This window comes from Cucumis melo, chromosome 8, assembly GCF_025177605.1.
Source record: "Cucumis melo cultivar AY chromosome 8, USDA_Cmelo_AY_1.0, whole genome shotgun sequence".
NCBI classification, from domain to species: Eukaryota; Viridiplantae; Streptophyta; class Magnoliopsida; order Cucurbitales; family Cucurbitaceae; genus Cucumis; species Cucumis melo.
This window is the reverse complement of record NC_066864.1, coordinates 8674274-8701218: the sequence shown is the minus strand read 5'-3', so window position 1 is coordinate 8701218 and position 26945 is coordinate 8674274. Positions and strand designations below refer to the sequence as shown.

Here is a 26945-nt window from a genome sequence, read left to right as displayed (position 1 = left end):
TGAGCTTTCTTTTATATTTCCGTAGAACCAAAACTAGCAAGATTTTTAGTACAGGTAGAGGACACCTACTTTCTCATAGCCTTTGTCCAATTATGTAATCGAAATAAATGCTTCGTCGATTCATAATACATATGGTCAATTTGGTTTCCATTTTTCACAATGTGGCGACAATGCTTAGGCAGTTTGAACACTTCTTTATTAGAAACCATTTCATTCATCTATGAAATGTCCAAAAGTATACGAAAAAGATCAAATTAAAGGGAATATACTTATTCACACATGGGAGAAAGAAACATTGAATGTAGCAACTCACAAGCTTTGGAAGATCATGTTTCCAGACTATTTTCAGATATAACGAATTTTACTAAAATATTTATAACATATAGTAAAATTATATATATATATATATATTTAAATTAAAACTTTAATGTATTTTTGAAATATTCAATATAAAAAGTATTAATATGTTTTAGAAAAAATTAGAGAGTTTCACAACCACTAGCTAAATCAGTGAAATAAGAATCTAAATATAACCAAATAATCAACATGTTTCACATTCTTTCTTTCTTTCTTTCTTTTTTTTTTTTTTTTGTCTGTCTACAAGACACTAACAAATTGTAGAACTATTAATAATTATACAGTTGGTTCAACTTGAATTAAAACAATTTCAATAGTTTGTGGAGTAATTATTTCAAAATGAAAATTCATGATATTCTGATAATCTCTACAATTTAAATAAATATTTGTAAGGCCAAAATTTATTTGTCGTCATTGAAGTATCAATTTAATTAGCTATGGAATAAGAATTGAAAGTTTATCAATTACATTTAATCCTTGTACTTCAATATTTTTTAATAATTTAATTAATTTCTACAACTTAATTGGAGATAAGAAATAATTATTTCTTATACTTTAAAATTTATAACAATTTATATGAAGTTCCATTAAAAATTAAAGTATCAATTTTTAATTATTTAACAATTTTGTGGATGCATAATAAATTTATTAAATCGGTCCACCAGTTACGCAAATCCAATCATCTCATCAAGCAATGTTACGTTTTTTATTTTCTTTTTAATAGGAAAATTCAAATCGTAACAACTAAATCCGTAAACTATTTTGTTTTCTATTTTTTACTTTTATGAAAAGTAAATTTATTTTTTTTCAATTATTTTTATTGACTTACAATTTTTTAAGTACAAAAGTTGAATTTTTTAACCAAAATTTAAAATAAAAAGTAAATATTTTCAATCATTTATATCACCTTAAAGTTATAAGTTTGACTTATGACTCTCAAATAATAATAATAAAAAAAACATAGTTTTAATGAAAACTTGAAAGTTTTTATTCGTCAATTCAATGTGTTATGAAAAAAATAATAAAAAATAAAATTAATTAAGAAAAACGTTATTGGGTTAAAATATATAATTAACTTAAAATTGAGAAACAAGTGGTAAGTTTATGTTTTAAATTAGCTATTAATACTACATGCTTAAAGAAAATAACAATTAAAATTTGTTTCTTCGATCATTTTTTCTTATTTAAGAAATAACACCCTTTTTCGTTTTCCTTTACTCTTGACGAAAACAAATAAATAAAAAATAATTGAAGAAATAAAAACATTTTATTTATTTTATTTGAGCAATAGAGAAAATGAGTAAAGGAAGGGTTTAGGTTTTTATTTTATATTTCAAAAGCATGAGCTACAATGAAAGAGGATGCTGGATTGTAAATTTATATATCCCAAGTTTCATGTTTGTTTGTTTATTATGTGGACCTATTGTTTATGAGGTTTCTTTTGTTTGTTTTCTTGTCATATATTAAAAGAACATCTGATAAATGATTATATATATATATATATATATATATATATATATATATATTTTAATGTTTTATATGGTTCCTTCTAACCTCAAACCAACCACACACACACATATATGATTTTCTTATTAATTTTCCAATTGAAACTCCCAAAATCGAATTGGTTTTCAACATGAATTGATAATGGTTTTGATTGCTTTAAGCAATTTCTTTCCTCGGTATTTGTGCTTTTGATCTTTACGGTTTTTTGTTTTCAATTTCTCCGCTTCACAATTGTTGAGCTAAAAAAATATGAATGATGTAGGTAGTGTATGATGATCAACCATGTAAGTATAATTTCTTTACCAACCAATTTTAATATTAATCAAAAGGAAGAATATGCTTTTAAAATAATATTTAAATATTAAAAGGATCAACTCGAACATGGTGATAAAAATTTGTATACTCACCGTGAATTAATACAAATATGTAGTTGCATTTGAGACCACATCTATTTTTGTACAACACATTCAAATAATTACGAGTTAATTTCCTTGTTGTGATTGAAGAGATGAACATGGGGTAAGTATATCCCCAAGTTGCACCAAGCATTACTCTCGAACTAACCTGATATTTTGTTTGAGAGCGATTTTCAATATGAAAAAAGCGATTTTGATTATTTCAAAATTACAATCAAATATATGTGGTATTTGTTCTAGTCTTAATAACCACAATTGATTTCGAGATAAGCCCAAGTATAAATAAAAAAATAAAAAAAAGATTAGTACAACAATTACAAAGTGAGGATTGAACCCTCCAACAAACAAAAACCATGTTCTTTCTCAAACTAAAAGAGTTGCAGAAGTCACATTTAAATTATAAGGATATATTACAATCATACTCTTCTTATCATCTATTTTAATGACGTGTGAGATTTTATAAACAAATCCTTAAACTATCGTAAACAACAATATTTAGGTACGATCATGGTCGCACCTATTCCCACCAGACAAATAACCAATAAAAAGTTGCCACATTTACTGGTTTCGTTTTTTCTTTCCAAAATTTGAATTAATTTTTTTTGTGTCATAGGAAGTACGAGAATGTACACCGAACCATTGTCCTATTGTAAATTGCACGACTACATATAACTAAACATTTTTTTTAATAAAAAACTATATTATTCATGTTTAAAAGGAGTTTATAATTAGTTATGCGGGGTGAAATTTGACACAGAGAAATTTGAATGATCTTTGTTCCTAGAGGTTGAAAGTTATCAAATCATTGTTAACTAACTAAAAAAGAGTTTAGTTATAGATTATTTTTTTGAAAAGAAGATACGATGGGTCAAAGAAAAAGGCTAGAGATAAGCCCCAATGAAAGTTATACAAAAGCATTAATGTTTAAAATAATGGAACTAAGACTATAGTTTGAAAAGTGCGCACTTACAATAGGGCATTTACACAAAGCATGCTTCGATCTGCTAGTCCGGAAACCCGTAAGAGCTTGAATGTCATCCCAAATGACAATAGTGCTACGCTCCAACCTTTTGAAAGTCATGTTGTTTCGTTTCAACCAAATAGTCCATAGAGTAACGGCCACAGTATTAAATATAATGGTCTTTTTCATGTTGTACGTTCGTCTTATGACTACAAATATCTTTGCATAGAGAAACAATATTTGTAGCAATTAATATCCCTTTTAAAATATCAGAAACTTTTTTCCAAAGATCATGAGAGAACGGACAAGAGATGAAAAGATGATCAAAGTCTTCTAAAAATGTTTTTTGCACAGAGCGCACTGACTTAGGTTGAGATTCCAGCAAAGAAGCCTTTTCTGCTGAAAGATATAGTACATGGTACAAACCCACAACTATAGCAACTATATCATCTATCTTTAAAAAGCATTTATTCTAATGTGTTAAAGTAAAGTGAGCATATAGATTAACTAACTTACTAAATGTATTAATGATCGATGGAGAGTTTTGTTGTTAGAATTTTTTATCTTATTATATTTTAAAAAAATTATAATTCTAAACATGAGAGGGTGTTTCTTTATATAATCTATTTATTACTTTTTATTAAAAGAGAACTTCATTCCTCATAAACAAAGACTAGTTTTGTCTAAAGAAAAAAGGAAAACCCCAGTGATTTTCTCTTAAAAGAAAAAGAAAGAAAAGACCAAAAGTGACTTTCACATATTTATTGTTTTCTTTGCAATAAATTGAAGACATGTTATTTTTATTTTATTTCATCCTTGAAAAACACATGAAATTTGTTTGAATCACTTCAAATTAGTCACAAAAAATGAGTATTTTCATCTCTATATAACCCTACAATTCCTACAAATATTTCTCTCTCTATCACTTCATCACACAAAATAATTAAACCACACATTTGCACAAGGAATTTTAGCATTGCAAATAAAAAATGGAGTCCCTTCTTCTTTCCACAACCTCTGTACCAAACTCTCACCCACAAATCTTTGCTTCCATCATTCCACTGTTGGAAACGTAATAGACCCTTACAATACAAATCAAGAAACAAGAGAAGAAGATTGTTCTCTTATTCACACAATTGAGAAGAAAGAACTTGAATAATATTTCTTAAACTTGAATTTCTTACTTTCTTTCTTATTTACAAATGAGAAACCTTACACATATTTATACTAGTAGAAAAGTATATTAACAATAAATATCAATACATGTGACTATTCATATATCAATGTATTTAGTGATTATTAACTATTCCATGTATCTCACATATTCATGCATATTTAATAATGCAAATTCATGTATTAAGTTTAGATTAATTTAACTTCAACATCCTCCCTTAATCTAAACTTGAGCAACTCCAAGTTTTCCTCTGAATTTAACAAATAAGTCAAACTTGAGCGCCTTTGTAAAAATATCAGCCACTTGATCTTGAGTCTTGCAATATTTTACTATCACTTCTCCATCTTTAACCAAGTCTCTGATAAAATGATATTTGATTCTAATATGCTTGCTTCTTCCATGGAAAACTGGATTCTTTGATAATGCTATGGCAGATCCATTATCACAAAATAAAACAGTTTCACATTTTTGAATACACTTCAATTCTTTTAACATCCACCGAAGCCATAAAGCTTGACATCCAGCTGCAGCTAACGAGATATATTCTGCTTCGGTTGTAGAAAGGGCAACAACAGATTGTTTCTTTGAAGTCCATGAAAAAACACCTGAACCCATACTAAAAACATAACCAGATGTACTTTTATGATCATCCACATTACCACCCCAGTCACTATCACAAAAACCAAACATCACTGATTCTGAAACTTTCTTGTAATAAATTCCAAAATTAATGGTGCCAAGAATATAACGAAGAACTCTTTTTCCTGCTTCCCAATGACTTCTTTTCGGGTTTGTCATAAATCTGCTTAACATACTTACGGCAAATAAAATATCAGGTCTTGTTGCTGTCAAATACATTAAGCTTCCAACTAAGCTTCGATATAAACTTGGATCGACTGCTTCTCCAATATCATCCTTGCACAATTTCAAATTTGCATCCATGGGAGTGTTGCAAGGTGAAGCATTTTCCATCCGAAATTTTTTTAGTAAATCATGAGCATACTTTTGCTGTGAAATGACAATTTCTCCTTCATTTTGATTAACTTCAATTCCGAGAAAGTAATGAATGAGACCCATATCACTCATCTCGAATTCCTTTTTCATGGAATTCTTAAAATCATCACACAAAAATTTATCATTTCCAGTAAAAAGTAAATCATCAACGTAAAGAGAAACGATGAGAAATTTGCCATACTTGTCTTCTTTGACATAGAGTGCGTGCTCATATGGACACCTTCGAAATCCTGTCTTTAGAAAAAAGCTGTCGATACGACTGTACCAAGCTCGCGGAGCTTGCTTCAATCCATACAAAGCTTTTTTCAACTTGTACACTTTTTCTTCTTCTCCCCTTTGCACATAGCCCAAAGGTTGTGCAACAAATATCTCTTCCTTCAAGTGTCCATTCAAAAAAGCGGATTTTACATCCATTTGATAAACTTTCCATCCATTTTGAGCAGCTAATGACAAAATCAATCGAATGGTCTCAATTCTTGTCACAGGGGCAAATATTTCTTCATAATCCACACCATATTCCTGCTTGTAGCCTTTTACAACAAGTCTTGCCTTGTATTTTTCAACATTACCATCTGACTTCAACTTTGTTCTGTACACCCATTTTACTCCAAGAGCTTGTTTGTTTGTCGGAAGCTCCATCAACTCCCATGTTTCATTTCTTCTTATCGCATCAATCTCTTGATCCATTGCAATCTTCCATTTCTCATCTTGGATGGCTTTATCAAAAGTTACAGGATCAACACCAGCAAATAATGCAAAATTAGCAAAATGATCATCATTAATCCTGTTATTGGTATTATAAATTTCTTGAATACTCCTCATTCTCCTTGGTGAGATTTCATCATTACTTGTGGAAGATGACGTTGAGGACGAAGATGACTCCATCGCTTGAATTTCTGCTTGCTCTAATTCTTGAGCAACTTCATTTTCATCAATATTAACATGAAATGGACTTTTAGCTTCATCAACGTCGTCATTCCAGTTCCATGATTCATCTTCACTGAAAATCACATCTCTGCTGATAATAATTTTTCTTGACACAGGATTATACAATCGATAAGCTTTAGAATTTTCACTATAACCTACCATAATGCATTTTTCAGATTTATCATCAAGCTTGCCTCTTAGCTGATTTGGAATATGAGAATAAGCTATACTCCCAAACACTCTCAAATGACTAACAGATGGTTTCTCACCACACCATGCTTCATAAGGAGTCATACCTGGAACACTCTTTGTTGGAGCTCTATTTAGAATGTAAACAGTACATGCAACAGCATCTCCCCAAAATTCGTTTGGCAGATTTTTTGCTTTTAGCATACTTCTCGCCATTTCCATGATTGTTCTATTTTTTCTCTCTGCAACTCCATTTTGCTGTGGAGTCATTCGAGCTGTCATTTGATGATGAATTCCTTGCTCCTTGAAAAAATTACCAAAAGCTATATATTCTCCACCACGGTCAGATCTCAAAGTTTTTATCTTGTAACCACTTTGATTTTCAGTAAAAGCTTTGAAGGATTTAAAACATACAAGTGCTTCACTCTTTTCTTTCAAAAAATAAATCCACAACTTTCTACTGAAATCATCGATGAAGGTTATGAAATATCGATTACCTCTATTTGTTGTTGTTCGCATAGGACCACACAAATCTGTATGAATCAACTCGAGAGGTTTAGAGGCTCTCCAAGCTTTCCCAGTTGGAAATGAATCTCGATGATGTTTTGCAAGAATACACACTTCACAAATATTTGTCTCATGGTTGATATTTTGTATACCTCTCACCATATGATTTTTGCACAAATAAGATAGTGATTTGAAGTTTAAGTGACCATATCTAAAATGCCAAAGCCAGGATGGATCCTTCAATATGCTGCTGAAGCAAGATATTTGACCATATGTAAAGTTAAGAGGAAACATCTTATTAGCAGTCATTTTTACCTTGGCAATAAGAACACCGGCCTGATCTTTGATTGCACATATGTCACCTTCAAATGAAACTTTTAAACCTCGTTGAAGCAGTTGGCCAATACTCAAAAGATTATGCTTTAGACCTGGAACATAGAACACATTTGTAACTCGTTTTGTCCCTTTCTTTGTCTTCACAAGAATATCACCTTGGCCTTTGACTTGTAGTCTGGTATTATCACCAGTCTTCACTTCACTTTGGAAAGATTCATCCAAAGTAACAAATATACTTCTATTTCCTGTCATGTGGTTGCTACAACCACTATCAAGATACCATGTAGGCTCTACAACATTGTCTTGAACACTACATGCGAGGAATAGAATGCCTTCATCAATTTTCTTTTGTTCTTTATGCATATTCATGGTGGTATTTCCAACTCCATTTTTTAGTGCCCAACAATTTGCTTGAAAATGACCATACTTTCCGCAATTAAAGCATTGAATTTGAGAGAAATTACCACGACCACCTCCTTGGTTTCTGCCAAAGCCTCTTCCTCTTCCGCTTCCTCTTCCTCGAGATAAAGAAGAGCTTTCTTGTGAATTTTCAGAATTTGCACCGCTTCTATTATCATAGTTTCTTCCACCTCCTCGTCTTCCATGACCACCACGTCTTCCACGTGAACCGCCTCTAAATGAAGTTTGCATTTGAAAAGCTTCCTCGGGGTTAACATCAAAATGTTTTGATCTTAGCTCATGGGATTGAAGAGAACCCATCAAGCTATTTATAGACAACGTAGATAAGTCTTTCGATTCTTCAATTGCAACGACGATATGCTCAAATTTTCTTGGCATACTTCTAAGAATCTTTTCAACAACTCTTTGATCGCCTACTTCTTCACCATTTGATCTTAAACTATTGACAATTACAAGAATACGATTGAAAAATTCTTCAATAGTTTCAGTTTCTTTCATTTTAATGCAATCAAATTCGGATCTGAGAGCTTGTAACCTTATCATCTTTACCTTATCTTCTCCTTGATAGGTAGATCTTAGAATATCCCAAGCCGCCTTTGCAGAAGTAGCTGTTGAAATTCTCTCGAAAATAAATTCATCAACAGCTTGATAAATGAAGAATAAAGCCTTTTTGTCTTTCTTACGATTTTCTCTTAACTCAACAAGTTGTTGATTTGTGAGCTCACTCTGATTCTCAACTTCAGTGTATCCTCTTTCAACAATATCCCACAATTCTTGAGAGCCATATAACACTTTCATTTGAATACTCCATTGATTAAAATTCTTTCCGCTAAACCTTGGAAGTTGGGGTTGCAACATGTTACCATTTGAAGCCATATCTAACTGGAGCTCTGATACCACTTGTTGGAAACGTAATAGACCCTTACAATACAAATCAAGAAACAAGAGAAGAAGATTGTTCTCTTATTCACACAATTGAGAAGAAAGAACTTGAATAATATTTCTTAAACTTGAATTTCTTACTTTCTTTCTTATTTACAAATGAGAAACCTTACACATATTTATACTAGTAGAAAAGTATATTAACAATAAATATCAATACATGTGACTATTCATATATCAATGTATTTAGTGATTATTAACTATTCCATGTATCTCACATATTCATGCATATTTAATAATGCAAATTCATGTATTAAGTTTAGATTAATTTAACTTCAACATCCACACCCTTCCTTTCAACTTTTCAACAAAACCAAAATAGTTAGACGTTTGAATCTTCCATCATTTGTTGTGTGTCTTTTGAAACTCCCTAAAGGTAGTGCTAATAGTAGTAATAACAATAATACTAAGACCAATGCCGTTGTTGATGGCTCGATTGCAAGCGTTACGGGGGTTCCCGAGGTCTCGTGGAAGGACTTGCAGTACCCGGCAGGGATGCTCGGTGCCATTCCTAAACGGCCGGAGGTTATTGATGAAAGAAGGCAAATGAAGTATTTGAAAAATATATTGTCTTCTAAAGTCTATGATGTCGCTATTGAATCTCCATTGGAACTTACTCGCAAGTTGTCCACTCAATTAGGGATCAATCTATGGCTCAAGAGAGATGACTCTCAATATGTAAGTATATACATTAAATCATATGGAAACAATATTAACTAATTAATTACTCACTAAATTAAAATTCACTTTTACATGTCTTAGTATTATATATTTTAAATATAGATTAACTTCATTACTTTGCTTTCAGAATTACTTTAAATATCTTGTATTAACGTGCCCGGACCGAGAGTAATTACTAATAAGTTTAATGATTACTTGAAAAGTTTTCATGTTATAGCCTTTTAAAATTTAAAAGATAGTTTTTTTGTCTCACTTATACGCACATTTTTTTTCCGTTTAATTGGTCAATAAGAGATTTCCTTCGTATTTCCTACACAATTCTCTCCTGGTTCTCAAACATAAATGCCACCAAGCCTCCTATAAATGGTCATCTATTCATCTTGATATAATCAGATTAACTTTTGAATTATCTTCTGTTGATCGGCACACTGACCGTTTAAAACATTAGCTCAACTATGAACCTTCACCATGACTATATTTTTTAAAGCCCACTCCTTTTGTTTACAGTACACGACAATTCTACTACATAGCTAAGTTAAATAACATGCCTTCAAATATGGAAAAAAACGTCACACTTCTACCGTATGAGTAAGCAGAAAAATAACACTAAAAGAATTATTAAAGAATACAAAAGAAATTATTTACAACGACACTCCAAAACCGAAGAACAATCACAGCTATCACCGTGTGAAAAGATGGGGAGATAACAGTTCAAACAAAAAATGAAAAATAGTGAATGAAACTATTGTGTGTAAATTATGATTTTTTGTAGTACCACAACCGCGTTGTGCGGAAGATTGAAACTCCCATCTCTAAGGATGGAGGAAATCATGTCAATAACACTTAACCAAGCTCGACATTTGTAAATTACAATTATGATTGGTTTTAACATGTATTTGTTTTCGCTTTTTGGGAATTCCAATTATGACTGGTTTTAACATGTTTTTGTTTTCGCTATTTGGGTGAATAAATTTTAGGTGTTCTCATTCAAGATTCGAGGAGCTTATAACATGATGGCCAATCTTCCCAAAGAAGCATTAGAAAGCGGAGTCATTTGTGCTTCAGCTGGAAATCATGCACAAGGGGTTGCATTAGCTGCTGGAAGATTAAGAACTGAGGCCGTCATCGTCATGCCTCGTTCCACTCCTCCAATTAAGGTCACACTCTTTTTTTTTAATTACGACTTAAAAGTTACAAATTTAGTTCACGAAGTTTGAAGCAGCTGTCAGAGAAAAACAGACATTTGTTCCCTTACATTTTAAAACATTACAGATAGAGGCAGTTCGGAGTTTAGGTGGAAATGTTGTTTTGCACGGAGATACTTTTGATGACGCGCAAGAATATGCTCAACAACTGAGTAAAGTACGTAACCTTACAATCATCCCTCCTTTCGATAACGAAAATGTCATTATAGGTCAAGGAACAGTTGGAATGGAAATTGGACGTCAAATGAGAGGTCCATTACATGCAATTTTTGTCCCGGTCGGGGGTGGCGGTCTTCTAGCCGGTGTTGCTTCATTTTACAAGCTAGTTTTTCCTGAGGTAAAAGCTCAGTTGTTCCTGTCTGTATTAAACATTTAGAGAAGTCATTAATTCCAAACAGACTCGATATATTTGTATGTGTTTTAATACACAGGTAAAGATCATTTTGGGTGGAGCCAAATGATGCAAATTCAATGGCATCTTCATTACATAGTGATCAAGTAGTAAAATTAGGAACAGTTGGAACTTTTGCAGATGGTGTGGCTGTTAAACAAGTTGGGGATGAAAATTTTCGAATTAGTAGAGAACTCATTGATGGTATTGTTCTTGTTGATAAAGACGCCATAGCCGCTGGCATAAAGGTTTTTACCTTTCTCCATTTATCTTATGCTATTTTGTTCGATAACGTTTAAACTCCAATGATCCCTACTGATCCCTCGACATCGGTTTCCTTAAAAAAATATATATATATTAACACGTGTTGTTTTGTTCATATAATTAATAGGATATGTTTGAGGAGACAAGGAGCTAGCATATTGGAACCAGCAGGGGCAGTTTCAATTGCGGGAGCAAAGCATATTGTAAATATAATAATATAAAAGGAGTGAACATTGTGGCAGTAAGAAGTGGTGCAAATATGAACTTTGATCAATTTGGTAGCATTGCTGATAATGCTGATTCTGGTAATCAAACTGAGGCTACTTTTGCTACTATACTCCCTGAAAAACCTGGAAGGCTTAAGAACATTTTCTGACTTGGTAATTCCTCATTTTATTCCAATCTTTATAGCTAAATTAATTATTTAAAGTTTGATTTGTTTGTTGTTGACTATTTTTAATTTCATTATGTAAAATTTAGATTCAACACAAGTGATATGATAGGCTATGTTATTAATTGTAATATTGGACTTCATTAATAATATATATATAGATCGAGTTCTGTCACTAATAGGATCAGAATTTATTTGTTATACTTATAACTTATTAGTGGCTACTATTACCCTTATAATAATTAAGTTTGTGTGGTTTCTTATTGGTAGTGTTGGGGTGAAGGTGGCTTCAGAGCTGGGAGAAGTGAAGGAAAAGATAGAATCTTCACCATTTGAAACTTATGATCTCACAAAGAATGAACTTGTCAAGGATCACTTGCGTTACATGGTGATTAATTAATTATTATTCCTCACCCTTTTTTTTGTGGCCTATCAAATTATATTTGAGCATTTAATTAACATTCTAGACTTATAAGTTTTAGTGTCTAATTAAATTTGGTCTCTCTAACTTACTTAAGTTTTGTAGATGGGAGGCAGATCAAACGTTCCAAACGAAGTTTTCTATCGTTTTATCCTCCCACAAAGATCGGGAGCTCTATTACAATTCCTATATGCTTTCGGTCTACGTTGAAACATTAGCATAATTCACTACTGTCGACATGTATAACATTATGACCTTAATCGTTAAAGTATCGATATATATATAACTAAAGTTATGATCACATAGTTTAATTTGCTAATTGAAGTGTCAAATATGTTGGTGTTTCGTGCAGGGGATAATTATTGCAGATGTATTAGTTGGGCTTCAGATTCAAGGATCAGAAGAGGCTGAATTCCATGAAAGTGCTAGAAAAGCTTGGATTTGATTATGTTGTTGTTGCTAATGATTCAGCTTCAAAGCTTCTAACACAAGTAGTGTAAAACAATTATTATATATCGTCCTTTGCGTGGTTCCTTTTAATTTTGATTTGATGAATAATGAAAATTTATCAAGAGAAAGAACATAGTGCGAAAAATACTTAGCTCTTTCTGTTTGGTTTGATGTTGAGTTTTAGTAATTAAGTAAATATGGAGCCTATAGTATGGGTGGAATATTGATGGCATAATCATACATATATAACTATATAAGATTAACTTCTGTTACCTAATTAATAAAAAAATTAGATAAAGAAACCATTACTTATAAAACCACAATTGGATAGATTCACACCTCATGTAACTAATATAAAAAATCTTTGATGCTATTTTGTTAACTATAATTTAATTTCCATCCATGTAACTAATATGTCAAATGATCTCACTTTTGTCTTTATGTAATATAATTAGATGACAGTAAAAGATAAAATCTAATGAAAAGGACAATGCACTATATTTTAGTTCCTAAGTTTTGATGAATATATGTATTTGGTTCTTGAGTTTTAAAAATAGATCTTTTTAATTCCTAAATTATACAAATAGATTCTTTTTTTTTTAATTTTTAATTTTTAAAGATAGGTTTAAAATGCCCACAAATAATTTTATACTTTTATTTTAAATAATTATTTGATATTTTAATTAAATTAGAAAAATAATTTCAAAAAATCACATTCCCTCTGTAACATATTCTTCTTTAATTTTAAATATCATATTATTATTTTTAAAAAATCAAACACAAAATGCTTTTAAGACCTTAAAACATATATTTTAGAACGTAGGAACTAAAAATATACATTTTGAAAATTCGATGATCAAATAAGTCTATTGTTATAAATCTGAAGACTAAAAAGGTCAATTTTTAAAATACATGGACTAAAAGCACGTATTTATCGAAACTTGAGGATTAAAAAAACAGTTTTTCCTAATATATATTTAATTACTTAATTACTTTGACTTAATGTAATGAATGCAATGTGAAAAAAAAGTTATACTCCTACCAATATTAATTTTTATTACTAATTTTGAGGATTATGGAAGTTTGGATTTTCCTATCGTTATTAAAGAAAAAAAATGCTAACAAAAAGGTTTTTTCTTTTTATTTATTCGAGCTCAATGTTTTTAATTCTTTCCTATATTGTATTCTCGGTTAAAATGATCTTATTTTTAAGGAAACAAACACGTTTTATAGAATGGAAAGATCTATTCGCTGATTTTTTTTTGGCCCTCTATACCTAAAAATTAATTTCTAATCAAATTTTTTAACATTCAAATGTTATAGGCAAAACATATTGTTAAGTGAGATTAGTGGAAGTGTGAGTAAACTGATTTAAGACACTAACGTTATATATTATTAAGTGAGATTATAAGTAGAGGTGACATATTTTTAAAATTGACAAAATTACTACTAATGTCATATAGTTAGAATTACTAAAATAAAAGGGACAAAATTGAAAGAATAAATTTCTCTCTGTAGGTCCTATATATATAGTATAGATGATTGAGAAACCTTTAAATTTTTGTAGTTACGTTTCGTTTATACCATAAACTAAGCCAGAAAATTCTTATATATAAATGAAGAGAAAGAGAGAGAGCTTACATATAAATATAGATATATATATTAATATTCTTTTCCGTACAAATGCATTACATTATATAGTAACTCATCATCACCCCTTTTATTTATCCATCAGAAGATCAAACTGAGAAAGAGCTTATTTTTTTGTCACACACACTATGCTCTTCCCTTGGGATAAATTAAAACTACAATTCAAATTGAAATTAATGACATAATTAATTAAATGACTTCATACATCCAAATGAAAGGTTATAATCGAAGGAACCACAAGGAATGATGATGATATGAGATACTGGTTTTAGTTAAATGTATGTGAAGAGCTTGGATGCAGGATCATCATAAGCAACAGCAACATACTCAAACCCAAGCTTCTTAGCTCTTTCATTGAATTCACCCATATCTGAATCAGGAACCTGAAGTCCAACTAATACATCTGCACTTATTGTACCCTACACAAAACACAACACACATATATATATATATATATCTTTTATATTTCAATTACCAAAATTTACTTCATCAATTTAATCATATCAACACTTTAATTATTAGTTTTTTTATACCTGTCTACGATAGTGAATTAAGCTAATGTTCCAACGTGGACTTAAAGCATCTAAGCACTGTGACAGAGCTCCTGGCCTTTCTGGTAGAGTAAAACGATAGAAAACTTCATTTGGAACATTTGATCTACCTCCGACCTGACATAAATTATCATGGTGTATATTTTAAACTAGCATATTTTAAAGCTCAGTATGAGGAGAGGATAATAATAAGAAAGGTAAATTACAAAGATTAACAATTTTATGAATAATAGTCAAGGGTGTGTATAGCAACATTTTCAAGGAAAATTGCAAATACAACAATATAGACATCTATCAACGATGGACCAATATTTGAAATATAATATTTATTAGTGATAGATTTCTATGATTAATAGAATTATTCTATTGTACATATTTGTAATTTTTTGAAATTATTGCTATATTTGCTGATATTATATTTTGATTGTAATGGGTACATTTGCAGCTGTTCTCGACAAAAATTACCATGTAACGCAGGTGATTCTTGAATACTTCATTATTTGTGAGATCATAAGTTTCAAATGTTGAAGATTCTATCTGCTTCTTCACATCTTCAAGTTCTGAAACGTCACTCAGCCAAACACTACAAATAATAATAATTATTATTATAAGTATAATAATGAGAGTAAAATTAATTAATAACCAACACAAAAACTTTAAAATTATTACCTATAAAACACAACAGCGTCCTTTTCAGAGTTATGTCTGTACTTAATTTCTGTAATGTTTCTTGATCCCACCTACAGATTAAATTAAACTATATATATCACATGCATTTCTTGTAATTAATTAGGATCAACATTAAAACTGTATATCAAAGCAATTAAGTATTTAAAGAAGATCGTTGGAATAATGGACAAATTACCAAGTGAGATAATGTCGATTTTAAGGTTCCAGGTTTCTCTGGGAGTATAGTTGCAAAGGTAGCCTCAGATTCAACTTTATCAGCAATGCTACCTAATTGATCAAAGTTCATATTTGCACCACTTGTTATTGCAACAACATTTCCTCCTTTGATATTGTTATATTTACAATATGCTTTTGCTCCAGCAACGGCAAGAGCTCCTGCAGGTTCCAACATGCTCTTTGTGTCCTCGAACACTTCCTGTTATGATATCGACAAAACAAACATAATATTTGAATTACCTTCCTATGGATCCAAAAACTTAAAATTTTAGATTATTTTAGAAATACAAATGATGAAATAATGTAACCTTGATTGCGGCAGCTATGTCGTTTTTATCAACAAGAACTATACCATCCACGAGTTCTCTACTAATTCGAAAAGTCTCATCCCCAACTCGTTTAATATCCACACCATCAGCAAAAGTTCCAATATCAAATACTTGTACGATTTGATCACTATATAATGCAGATGCCATTGAATTTGCATCATGTGGCTCCACCCCAATTATCTTTACCTGTTGTATATATGATCATGTTAATTACATGTTTAATATCTTAATTAATTACGACATAAAATATAACATATATATATATATAGGGTATGTTTGGAATGATGAAGGATTCAATCATACTTCAGGATAAATCAGCTTGTAAAAAGAAGCGACACCAGCGAGAAGACCACCACCCCCAACAGGGACAAAAATTGCATCCAGTGGTTCCCTCATTTGACGTCCAATTTCCATCCCAACTGTTCCCTGGCCTACAATGATATCTTCATCATCAAATGGAGTTATTATTTTAAGGTTGCGTTCTTGACTCAGCTGTTTAGCATGTTCAAGTGCGTCATCGAAAGTATCTCCAAACAAAACAACATTTCCTCCCAAATTCTTAACTGCCTCAATCTGTTGTTATAATAAGAAAACAAGCTAAAATCAGCGACGGATCTAAATATCTTGTTGACGGGAGGCTTAATTTATATAAAAAAAGGTAAAAACTTGAACCAGGATAGATAGAAGACGAGGCTTGAAAGATAGATTTACCAATAACTAGCAATTCTAATATTATGGAAGCTTGTAATATATATTATATAAATGCCATAAAAGTTGAGGGTTCGAGGTCCCTAAAGCTTAACTAAATCCGCCCGAGAGCTGAGTCATATAATTCAGAAAAAAAAAAAGATTATCTAATAATGAACAATATACCTTATTTGGTGGGGTTGAACGAGGCATAACAATGAGAGATTGAGTTTTTAATTTAGAAGCAGCAAATGCAACACCTTGGGCATGATTCCCAGTTGAAGCACTAATAACTCCTTTTTCTAATTCTTCTTTTGGAAGAGATGACATCATGTTATAAGCTCCTCTCAGCTTGAACGAATACACCTGCATGCAAATTTGAAAGTTGGAGATGAAATTGGTGTCTATTCGTTTAATTTTTTAAAAAAGAGAAGAAAAAAAAGAACAAAATAGTTATAAACGGAGCCTAATTAAATAATTAATTTTAGTTACCGGGTGTGTGTCTTCCCTCTTGAGCCATATATTGACTCCCAATCCTTTAGATAAATTAGGTGCAAAGTGCAATGGGGATTCAGAAGTGACATCGTACACCTTAGAACTCAAGATCTTTTTCAAATATTCCATCTGTTTTTGTTCATCAATAACCTCGGGCCGTTTAGGAACGGCGCCGAGCTTCCCAGACGGGTACTGCAGCTCTTTCCATGACACGGCCGGAATCTTAATCATAATAGTCTCATTATTCTTAGGATCTGCAACCGGGGCATGGTCCCTTTGAGTTGTTGGGTGGGGTTGTTGTTGTTCCCATGGGTTTGGCATTTGGAAATGAAAGCCATGCTCTGGCCTTCCCCTTCCTTCTTGGTGTTCCCATTGGTCTTGGGAATGGCGGTCATGTCCTGCCCTTCCTCCTCTTGGCTGTTCCCTTGGCCAAAATGACATTTTCTTGAATAATAATAGAAGAGTAATTAAAAGGTAGCAGCTTGGTTGGTTTGGTGATGAAAATGGAAGTGGGTATGTTGGGTTTAAATACAAATCCAAATGGTCTATCTATGGAAGCTTTCCATAAAGAGAATAGAATAATACTTCTCTACTTCTTCCACGTAACCCCATATTTTCTAATCATCTCATTTTCTTCTTTTCAAATATAATGTATACCCCACCTCAGATATAATTACATCTTACTAAATTGTAAAAATAGAAAATTTTGAAAACGAATATCCTTATGATAGTCGTCTGTATACTTATTTATTATATTTATCATATTTGCAATAGACAAAAAATAAATGATATAGACTGTTTTTTCTAAACTTTTTTTTTGCCATCCAATGCAATTTCTCCTTCAACAATGATAAAATTTTGTATACTCATTGTTTATTTTGTAATATTATATAATATATTATACATTAATTTTTTCTATTTCGTGCATTTTGAAATATACCAAAATAAATTTAAAATAGGGTTTCTTTTAATAATAAAAATATACACAAACTATTCACTTTATGAAGAAAAAATCACTAAAGGACAAAAAATTAATTAAACTTAATCTTGCCATAAAATATAAATAATTTGTTCATTTTGCCATTTTTGATAATTTACCTTTAAATATTTATAAAATATAGTAAAAGTTTAGATTTTATATCAAACAAATAGAAGATTATCAAATGTAGTCAATTAGTAACATAATTTAAAATTTTATTGTATTTTGTAAATACTTACAACAGTTTTATTCTTTACGATAATTTTTATTATATTAACAAAAAAAACTAGTTTATAACATAATGTACTATATTTGTTGTTTTTTCAATCACTTGTATGTATTACATTTTAAAAGTAAAAATTCAAAATCAAATTTTATTGTTTCCAAAATTTACACTAATCTTAAATTAAAAAATATATGCAAACTGGATAAAAGTTAGGGACATTTAAAAAAAATAAAGTAAAATATTAAAACTATTTACGAACGCTCTATAGTTAATTAAAATTTATTTTGCTATATTGTTTTTAGATACTTTCGATTTTTTTTGGTTATTCATAACAATTTGGTTAAAGTTGTATATAGAAATTTAAAATTGAAGAACAAGAAGAGGGAAGATGAGAATGAAGTGTCGTCTAAGGAAAGAAAAATTTGAATAATTTGAATGCCAATTATTGTGCACTCATTTTCAATCTTACCATTTTGGGACAATCTCTTTCTCTCTGTCCTTTCCATGAGTGCCATTATTTTTCACTATTACCTTTTTATGTATATACGTTTTTAGATAATACCAAAATATTCTCTATGTTTCATTTCAGAATCTCGTCGTTTCTCTTTAGTTTTTTTTTTTTACCATAATAATATTATTATAGTTCGTTTATTTAAAGATTTAATTTTTATAACTATTGTAAATTCGAGTGTCTAAATTTAACACCCATCGGTAGAAATTTGAAAACTTAAAAATGTAAACTAAACAATTAAGTGTAATTTACAGCTATTACACTATTTCAAGGGCATTGGTTTTTGCAACTATAAGAGGTAGGGAGCTCTATTACACAATTCTTAGACGCTTTTAGTCCATGTTGGGATATTAGCTTAAGTTCACTACCATCAAATGGGTACAAAGATGTACGTCACTGTTTGAACTCTTAAACTCAATTTATTAATAAATTGTGGTTGTTTTTTCAAGTTGGTTTGAAGTTATTTTAGGTGAATCAACAAACCAATCAAACTCATAAAATTTTCATTTATTTTAATTATCGAGTTCAATCCAATTGAGTCGACATAATACAACTCAAATAACACAAATTGTCTTGGATCGATTTGCTTTTTTCTAATCATAGGTTAACCAGTAAATTTATATCATTCACACTTCGATTGAAGAATAAGCATTGTCTTAAATAAATTTTTATTATCAAAATAAGTTTAAGTCAATAGTAACTCATCCAAACAGGGTTTAATCCATGTTCTCGTTAAGTTAACGAACTAAAAATACTAAACTTTAATTTCCGTCCAATGTAAACTAAAAAAGCCACATGTAAACTCAAATTTTGTCTTTATGTAATAAGTAGAAGAGTAGTAAAGATTAAACCCAATGAAAAAGACATATAGAGATAGTATATTTAATTACCTAATTTGGAATGTAATGAATGCAATGTGACAAAAGAGTTGCACTTTGTTTTTTAAAAGAAAAAAAAAAAACGTTGGTGCATTAGTCCAACTATCCCATCAAACCTTTAGAAAAAATCAAGGCAAGAACAAAAGTCATAGAAACACAATGAATGTATGTGGAACCGTCTAATTTGAAAGATAAGCTATTTTAAAAGAAATAATCGTATCGATAATATTGATGTATCAACTATAAAAGTCACCCATCGATTATGCTATATTTACGATTTTTCAAAAATATTGTTATACAATTAATTATTATTCTTCAAACTGCATCTATCTATTATAATTAATTACTCTGAATAATTATTATTTTTATTGTATATATCAAGCTATATGGATGGAAATTTGTGATTGAGATATACCCCGACTAACATTTTATTTCTTGAAAAATTATGAGATATTTCATATATATAGTTTCATGGATATATAAATATACATATTGTTTTACAAATACATATGGAGATATATTGTGAAATATCACGGATAAGTACTCAACATGTTATTTCTTTCGTCCATAGATGTTAACAATTTCATCCTTTTATCTACGTCAACCCAAAACTTCCATTTCTAAAATGGTAAAGATTTAAATTTTTTTTATTTGTTCAAATATTTTATTTTGAAGATTTTCTTTTAAGAAAATGATATAAAAGAATTTATTTTAAATAACAAAACTATTATATAATTAATATAGCAAAATTTTATCGAGAAATATTATTGTGAACAACAAAATCACTATTTTTCGAAATTTTAACTACAAGTACGACATGAACACTTAACTTTATTGAACATATAGTTTTCGAGAACTTGATTTATATGTTTCAGGTATCTTTAATCTTTCAGGGACTTTCATGTAAATATCATTATTTAAAAATCTATATAAATATGTTGTGATTACATCCATAAAATGCATGTTCAGATTTTTATACATAGTTAGACCGATTAAAAATCTTAATGTGATTGCATCCACAATCGAAGAATGTGTCTCTTCATAATCAATACCAGATCTTTGTGAAAAACCTTTAAGATATGTTTGAGGGAACAAGGAGCATATTGAAACCAGCAGGGACAGTTTCAATTGCAGGAGCAAAGGCATATTGTAAATATAATAATATAAAAGGAGTGAATATTGTGGCAGTAAGGAGTGGTGCAAATATGAACTTTGATCAATTAGGTAGCATTGCTGATAATGCTGATTCTGGTAACCAAACTGAGGCTACTTTTGCTACTATACTCCCTGAAAAACCTAGAAGGCTTAAGAACATTTTCTGACTTGGTAATTCCTCATTTTATTCCAATCTTTATAGCTAAATTAATTATTTAAAGTTTGATTTGTTTGTTGTTGACTATTTTTAATTTCATTATGTAAAATTTAGATTCAACACAAGTGATATGATAGGCTATGTTATTAATTGTAATATTGGACTTCATTAATAATTTTATTTAATTACATTGATAATATAATCAATATCCAAAATATGTAACTAATATCTCAAATGATCTCACCTTTGTCTTTATCTAATATAATTAGAAGACAGTAAAGATTAAGTATAATGATAAAGACACTGCAGTATTTAATATGTTAGAAAAATTACTTTCTTAGTCCATTACAAGAAATTTGGCCTTTAATGTCGATTTAAAACCGACATTAAAGGTTTTTAATGTCACTTGGCGACCGACATCTTTGCGAGCGTTATTAAAGGGCTTTAATATCGGTTGGGCTTCAATGTCGGTTTATAACCAACATTAAAGACATCTTTAATGTCGGTTATAAATTGACATTAAAAGCCTTCAATGTCGGTTATAAACCGACATCTTTGAAGGTGTTATTGAAGGCCTTTAATGTCGGTTCATCTTTAATGTCGGTGGAAAACCGACATTAAATATGTCTTTAATGTCACTTATGATACATCTTTAATGTCGTTTTTCCACCGACATTAAAGATGTCTTTAATTTTTTTTAACCGACATTAAAGCTGTCTTTAATGTCGTTTTTTCAAATTTATTTTTATTAGATCCTTGCATTATTGTCCATTTTGTATGACACCAAATAGTTAAAAATGAAATCTTTTACTTATACATATACAAAATGAAATCTTAATAATGTGTACATTTATATACAACTTGAATCCAAACACAGAAATTATGAAGCTTAATTATTACACTGATCATCCTTTGGAAAGAAAGAAAGAAAGAAAGAAAGAAAGAAAAAGAATATATTGAGAGAGCAATAACTAAAACTGCAACTAATAGCAAACTAAAATGCTTCACAAATGACCAACTTCAAGATCTTGTCACAAAGATGAGGGTCTAGCTAATTGTACTCACTTGCAACCATTTCTTCTATTGCAGTCATTTGTTTAGTGATAACTCCCTGTAAAAGACATCAAGATGGTAGAATTGATAAGTAACAATGTTATGACCTAGTTGCTAGTAGAAATATCAAAATGACTAACCTTATGAACTTTGTTACTAGTTTCGTGTTTGGTGACATTTATAAAAATTAAGGTTATTCAATTAATGAATATAGTTAAGTTAAATTTGAGGGAGTTCTGTTGTTTGTTGTTAAGTGGAGTAACAATCTCAATCATTGAATTCAAACTTTGGACCATTTTTTATTTCCTTACTCTTCATTCACAAAACATCCTTCTCTGCTAAAAAAATATGAAATCTGATTGAATATATAAACATGTTGAATGCAAATAGATTTATTACCTCTAACATGAACTTTTCAAGAACTAACAAGATATTTCAGTATCTAATAAAGTGTAACATTGTCCTGTAAGAAGTATATTTCATTTCATCCATTTGATTTGGCATGATGTTGACATGGTTGTGATTTAAATACATCAAGCTATTGTTTTATATTTAAATTACAACCACTAGAAAACGAAAAACAAATCGTGGGATGGGGCAGAGTTGGGGAGAAATAGCTACTAACTGTATGGAGAAAAACATTTGAAAAGAATAAAGCTGTAGCTTTTCAATAGATACTGTACCTTTTTCCATCTTCATTTGAAAGATTCAGCCTCATAGCTTAATGGAGAAAAACAGAAATTTTCCACCTGAAAAGAATAAAGCTGCAGCTTTTCAATAGATACTCAAGTTTCTACAAGTTCATGACCAAAACAAAAAAACAGTCCCAAGAACAATAATCAATGTAACAGACTTGGAAATGCAACATATATACAGTTTATAGACTGGAATATAACAGAAAGATGAACTGATGTTTTTACTTCATTGCTTATGACTATGAAATGTTTTCAAACTAACGTACTTAATCCAACAAAGTATATAAAGATTCCAGAGGTAGGATATGTTTCATTTCGTTAAGGATGCAATTGAGTAATTTGGATTGAACATTCATACCTCTCAACAGCAAACAGTGACGAATTGAAGTCCCTATCAATCATGTCTTTCAGTGTGGTAAAGCTGCTCAGTATTCACAATTCTATTGAACTATCATTCCTCTAAATGCACTTTGTGTAATAAAAGAAAAAAAGAAAGAAAATGTCTACGCCTGTAGGCGGTACCATCGTCTTCAAGTAAGATACGAATCTTTACATTGCAACTGCCATTCCATACAATCTTCAAAGTCGAAACTACTTGTACAATCCAGCAATGCATTTTGCTGATGCTCGTATCGGCAAATATAATTCAACCCAACAAGAAGCTCACATATGGCTTCCTCTGTCTTCTTTCGATCAGCAAAATACAAAGTTTGGATCAGCAAAACAAAATGCAATGGCCATGTGTTTGAATTTGGAAGTGATAAATATGGTAAAATTAGAGAAACTCCTAATTCCGAAGAGAAAAGCAGCGGCAACTAATTTTGTACCTTGTAACTTGAAGTATTCATATTCATAGATAAGAATTCTTCTGAGTTCTTAAACCTTAATTAACTACTTGAATTCAGAAAAGGAAACACTCAAAAGAGGAATCAACTGGAGAAAAAAAGAGATTAAACACACACGAGCAGAGTTTGAAAACTCATCAAACAAAAATTCAAATGCTAGTGCATATGGTAATGCTTTCTTGAGAACGCTGCTAGTTTTAGCATCTCGAGGTTTGAACGTGTGATAACAATATGAATAAGCAACAAAATGAATGAAGAAGAAACTTACTACTTATCATCCCGGCCCACCACATAGGTTCAAACAAATACGAATATCCTTCAGAACCTGATAACATGAAAACAAGTTCAATAAAACAAGAAGAAATACAACTAGAATCTAAAAATTATCAAAATATCGGTTCTAACTACGTACAAAGCCCTACATTAAATCACAAACTAATCGCTTCAACTTTTACACAAACATGAAATTCAACCATTAATAAAATCGAAATTATTCATCTAAAAAGATGTTCAAGCAAACCTGCTCTAGTTCCAGAAGCACCGAAATGCCGAAATAACGGCACCACAAACGGAACACCGACGGAACTCATGTCGTCTTGTCTCCGAACGTCCACACCCCACGTGCAAACACAGCCTAAGCCCATTCCCGGGCGACCCCCCACGTGCCTCGAACCATTTCGCTAAAAACTGACTTGCTGGATGAGCCTCCGGTGCCGGGATATTGCAACCGAAATCGCTCAACAACGGACATCCCGAGCCGGTAACGTGCCGGTGGTGAGGAGGGTGAGTGTTCCACGTGAGGCACGAGCGCGATGCGGCAACGGAAGAAGCTGCCTACGATGATAGCACGACGGCGAGTTCACGCGCGTTGGCGACTGATCAGAGAAGAGAGGGGAGAAAGTGATGAGATTGAGAAAGGAAGAAAGGGAAGAAATGTTGAGAGAAAACCTTTCTTTCGTAGGGTTTGGTAGAGAAGAAAGGAGAAAAGAGTAAAGTGTAGGGTTTGGTAGAGAAGAAATGAGAAAAGAGTAAAGTAAGAGAGAGAAAAATTCAACTTTTTACAAAATTAAAAAAATAAAAAATAAAATAAAAAAGACCTTTAATGTCGGTTCTAAAAAACATGATGTTTAATGTCGGTTTTAAAACCGACATTAAACATCCGCCTTTTGAAAACCGACATTAAAGCTTATTTTTCATTTTTTCCACCCGACATTAAAGACCAAATTTCTTCTAGTGGTCCTTTAAGTTTTGGATGAACATGTGTATTTGGTTCTTAAGTTTTAAAAGTAGATCTTTTAGTTTTTAACTTATAAAAATAGATTCATTTGGTCTCAAGTTTTCAAGATGTACCTTTTCAACTTTGAATTTTAAAAAATAGGTTTAAAATGTCCTCAAATAATTGTATACTTTTATTTTAAATAATTATTTAATATTTTAATTAAATTAGAAAAATAATTTCTAAAAATCACAACCTCAATCTCTATAACTTTTTCTTTTTTAATTTTAAATATCATATTATTATTTTTAAAAAATCAAACATAAAATATTTTTAAGATCTTAAAATATATATTATAGAACGTAGAGATTAAAAATATACATTTTGAAAATTCAATGACCAAATAGGTTTGTTGTTATAAATTTGAGAACTAAAAAGGTTCCATTTTAATAGACATAAACTAAAAGCTCATATTTATCAAAATTTGAAGAATAATATAACAGTTTTTCCTAATATATATTTAATTACTTAATTACTTTGACTTAATGTAATGAATGCAATGTGATAAAAGAGTCATACTCCTACCAATATTAATTTTTATTACTAATTTTGAGGCTTATGGAAGTTGGATTTTTCCATCATTATTAAAGGAAAAAAAAAATGCTAACAAAAAGGTTTTCTTCTTTTTATTTATTTGAGCTTAATGTTTTTAATTCTTTCCTATATTGTATTCTTGGTTAAAATGATCTTAAAAACAAACACGTTTTTTAGAAAGGAGAGATTTATTCTCCTCACTATATATTGATTTTTTTTGGTCCTCTATACCTAGAAATTAATTTCTTATCAAATTTTTTGACATTCAAATATTGTAGGATCATACATATTGCTAGATATTAATTTAATTTTAGAAAATAAACAATAAAACTAAAAGGCCATTGTAATAAATATGTTTAGAGGAATTGTTATAAATAGCACAACAAATGAAACTATTCACAACATACATAATTTTTTTTTATGAACTATAGAGAGTTGGATGAACTTTGTCACATTTTATAAATAGTTTCAATATTTTTTTATTTTTAAAAATATTCCTAAATGTTAATCACTAGAAAAAGGATGTCCCACGAGAGTAAAGTAGAATGAGAGGAAGAAGTTCCTCTCATCGTATCATTTCTTATATACTAATAAACAACGCATGTGATGCATGTAAAAATCACACACGAACAAACTATAGTTTTAACTTAACTTTATAAAATTGGAACTGTTATTTAAATATTTTCATATTTATATAATCATATCGTAATGAGTGGAAAATGAATTTGTTCAGTAAAGAGACAATTTTGTCATCTTTCGAATGTATCTTTGAATTTGATTTATTTACATAATTCAAATTTCATTTCTTAACATCTTGAGCTTATAAGTTGCAAACTTAACCATCTAATCTTTACATATCCAAATAAAGTGAGAGATAAAAATGTTGTTTGTTGTGTAATAACATATAGAATTATGTAATATCAGTTATGAAAGATGGAAAAGTTACATTATGACCCTAATAACAGAGAGCATTATCTAATAACAGTTATGGAATCAAAACTTTCTTTTTTAATAAGGAGATGAAAAGTTAACGAAATGCAACTTCTATCTCGTTGAATGTGAAAATAACCATAAACATTAAATCTATGTGAATGACAAAATTTTCACTAAATTAAAGCAAAACTTAAAAAAATTTAAAATGAAAGGGTAAAACATTCACCAAAATCATATTCCTTTTCGAAATTACGAAATTATAAATGTGAAATCATATTTTTTTTAAATGATTTTTTAGGTAAAAAAATATTTTTTGTTTTACACATTTTATTATCTTTATGTATACTTAATAAATTCCAACAATATTTATATTGTTTTAAAAAAAATAAAAGTATAAGTCACTAAACTATTTTATTAATTAAATAGCTTTAATAAAATCAAAATATAAGTCACTAGACTATTTTGTAAATTACGCATAACAAATTCTTTTTGTTCACACGAGATTTTCGAAGAAATTTGATTCGTGGAGTTGA

General features: G+C 30.1%; 1 protein-coding gene and 1 pseudogene across 1 annotated transcript; one reads left to right on the top strand and one right to left on the bottom strand.

Moving 5' to 3' along the window:
* Window positions 1-8663: 8663 nt before the first annotated feature.
* Window positions 8664-12547, top strand: LOC103500967 (threonine dehydratase biosynthetic, chloroplastic-like; annotated as a pseudogene).
* Window positions 12548-14193: 1646 nt separating this feature from the next.
* On the bottom strand, window positions 14194-17652 carry LOC103500851 (threonine dehydratase biosynthetic, chloroplastic-like). The gene is made up of 9 exons (XM_051089112.1): window positions 17168-17652; window positions 16862-17041; window positions 16292-16561; window positions 15968-16174; window positions 15619-15858; window positions 15423-15493; window positions 15219-15336; window positions 14736-14870; window positions 14194-14621 (listed from the first exon to the last, which is right to left on the bottom strand). Exons 1-9 carry the CDS (start codon window positions 17609-17611, stop codon window positions 14475-14477), a joined length of 1812 nt encoding a protein of 603 aa, XP_050945069.1. The 5' UTR covers window positions 17612-17652; the 3' UTR covers window positions 14194-14474.
* Between the last annotated feature and the right edge of the window lie 9293 nt (window positions 17653-26945).

Coding starts and splice junctions, on each gene's coding strand:
- LOC103500851 (XM_051089112.1), bottom strand. CDS start 17,611: ATGTCATTTTGGCCAAGGGAACAGCCAAGAGGAGGAAGGGCAGGACAT. Junction 17,042..17,167: donor AGAGGGAAGACACACACCCG/GTAACTAAAATT, acceptor ATTTGCATGCAG/GTGTATTCGTTCAAGCTGAG. Junction 14,871..15,218: donor AGAATCACCTGCGTTACATG/GTAATTTTTGTC, acceptor AATTTATGTCAG/GTCGGAGGTAGATCAAATGT.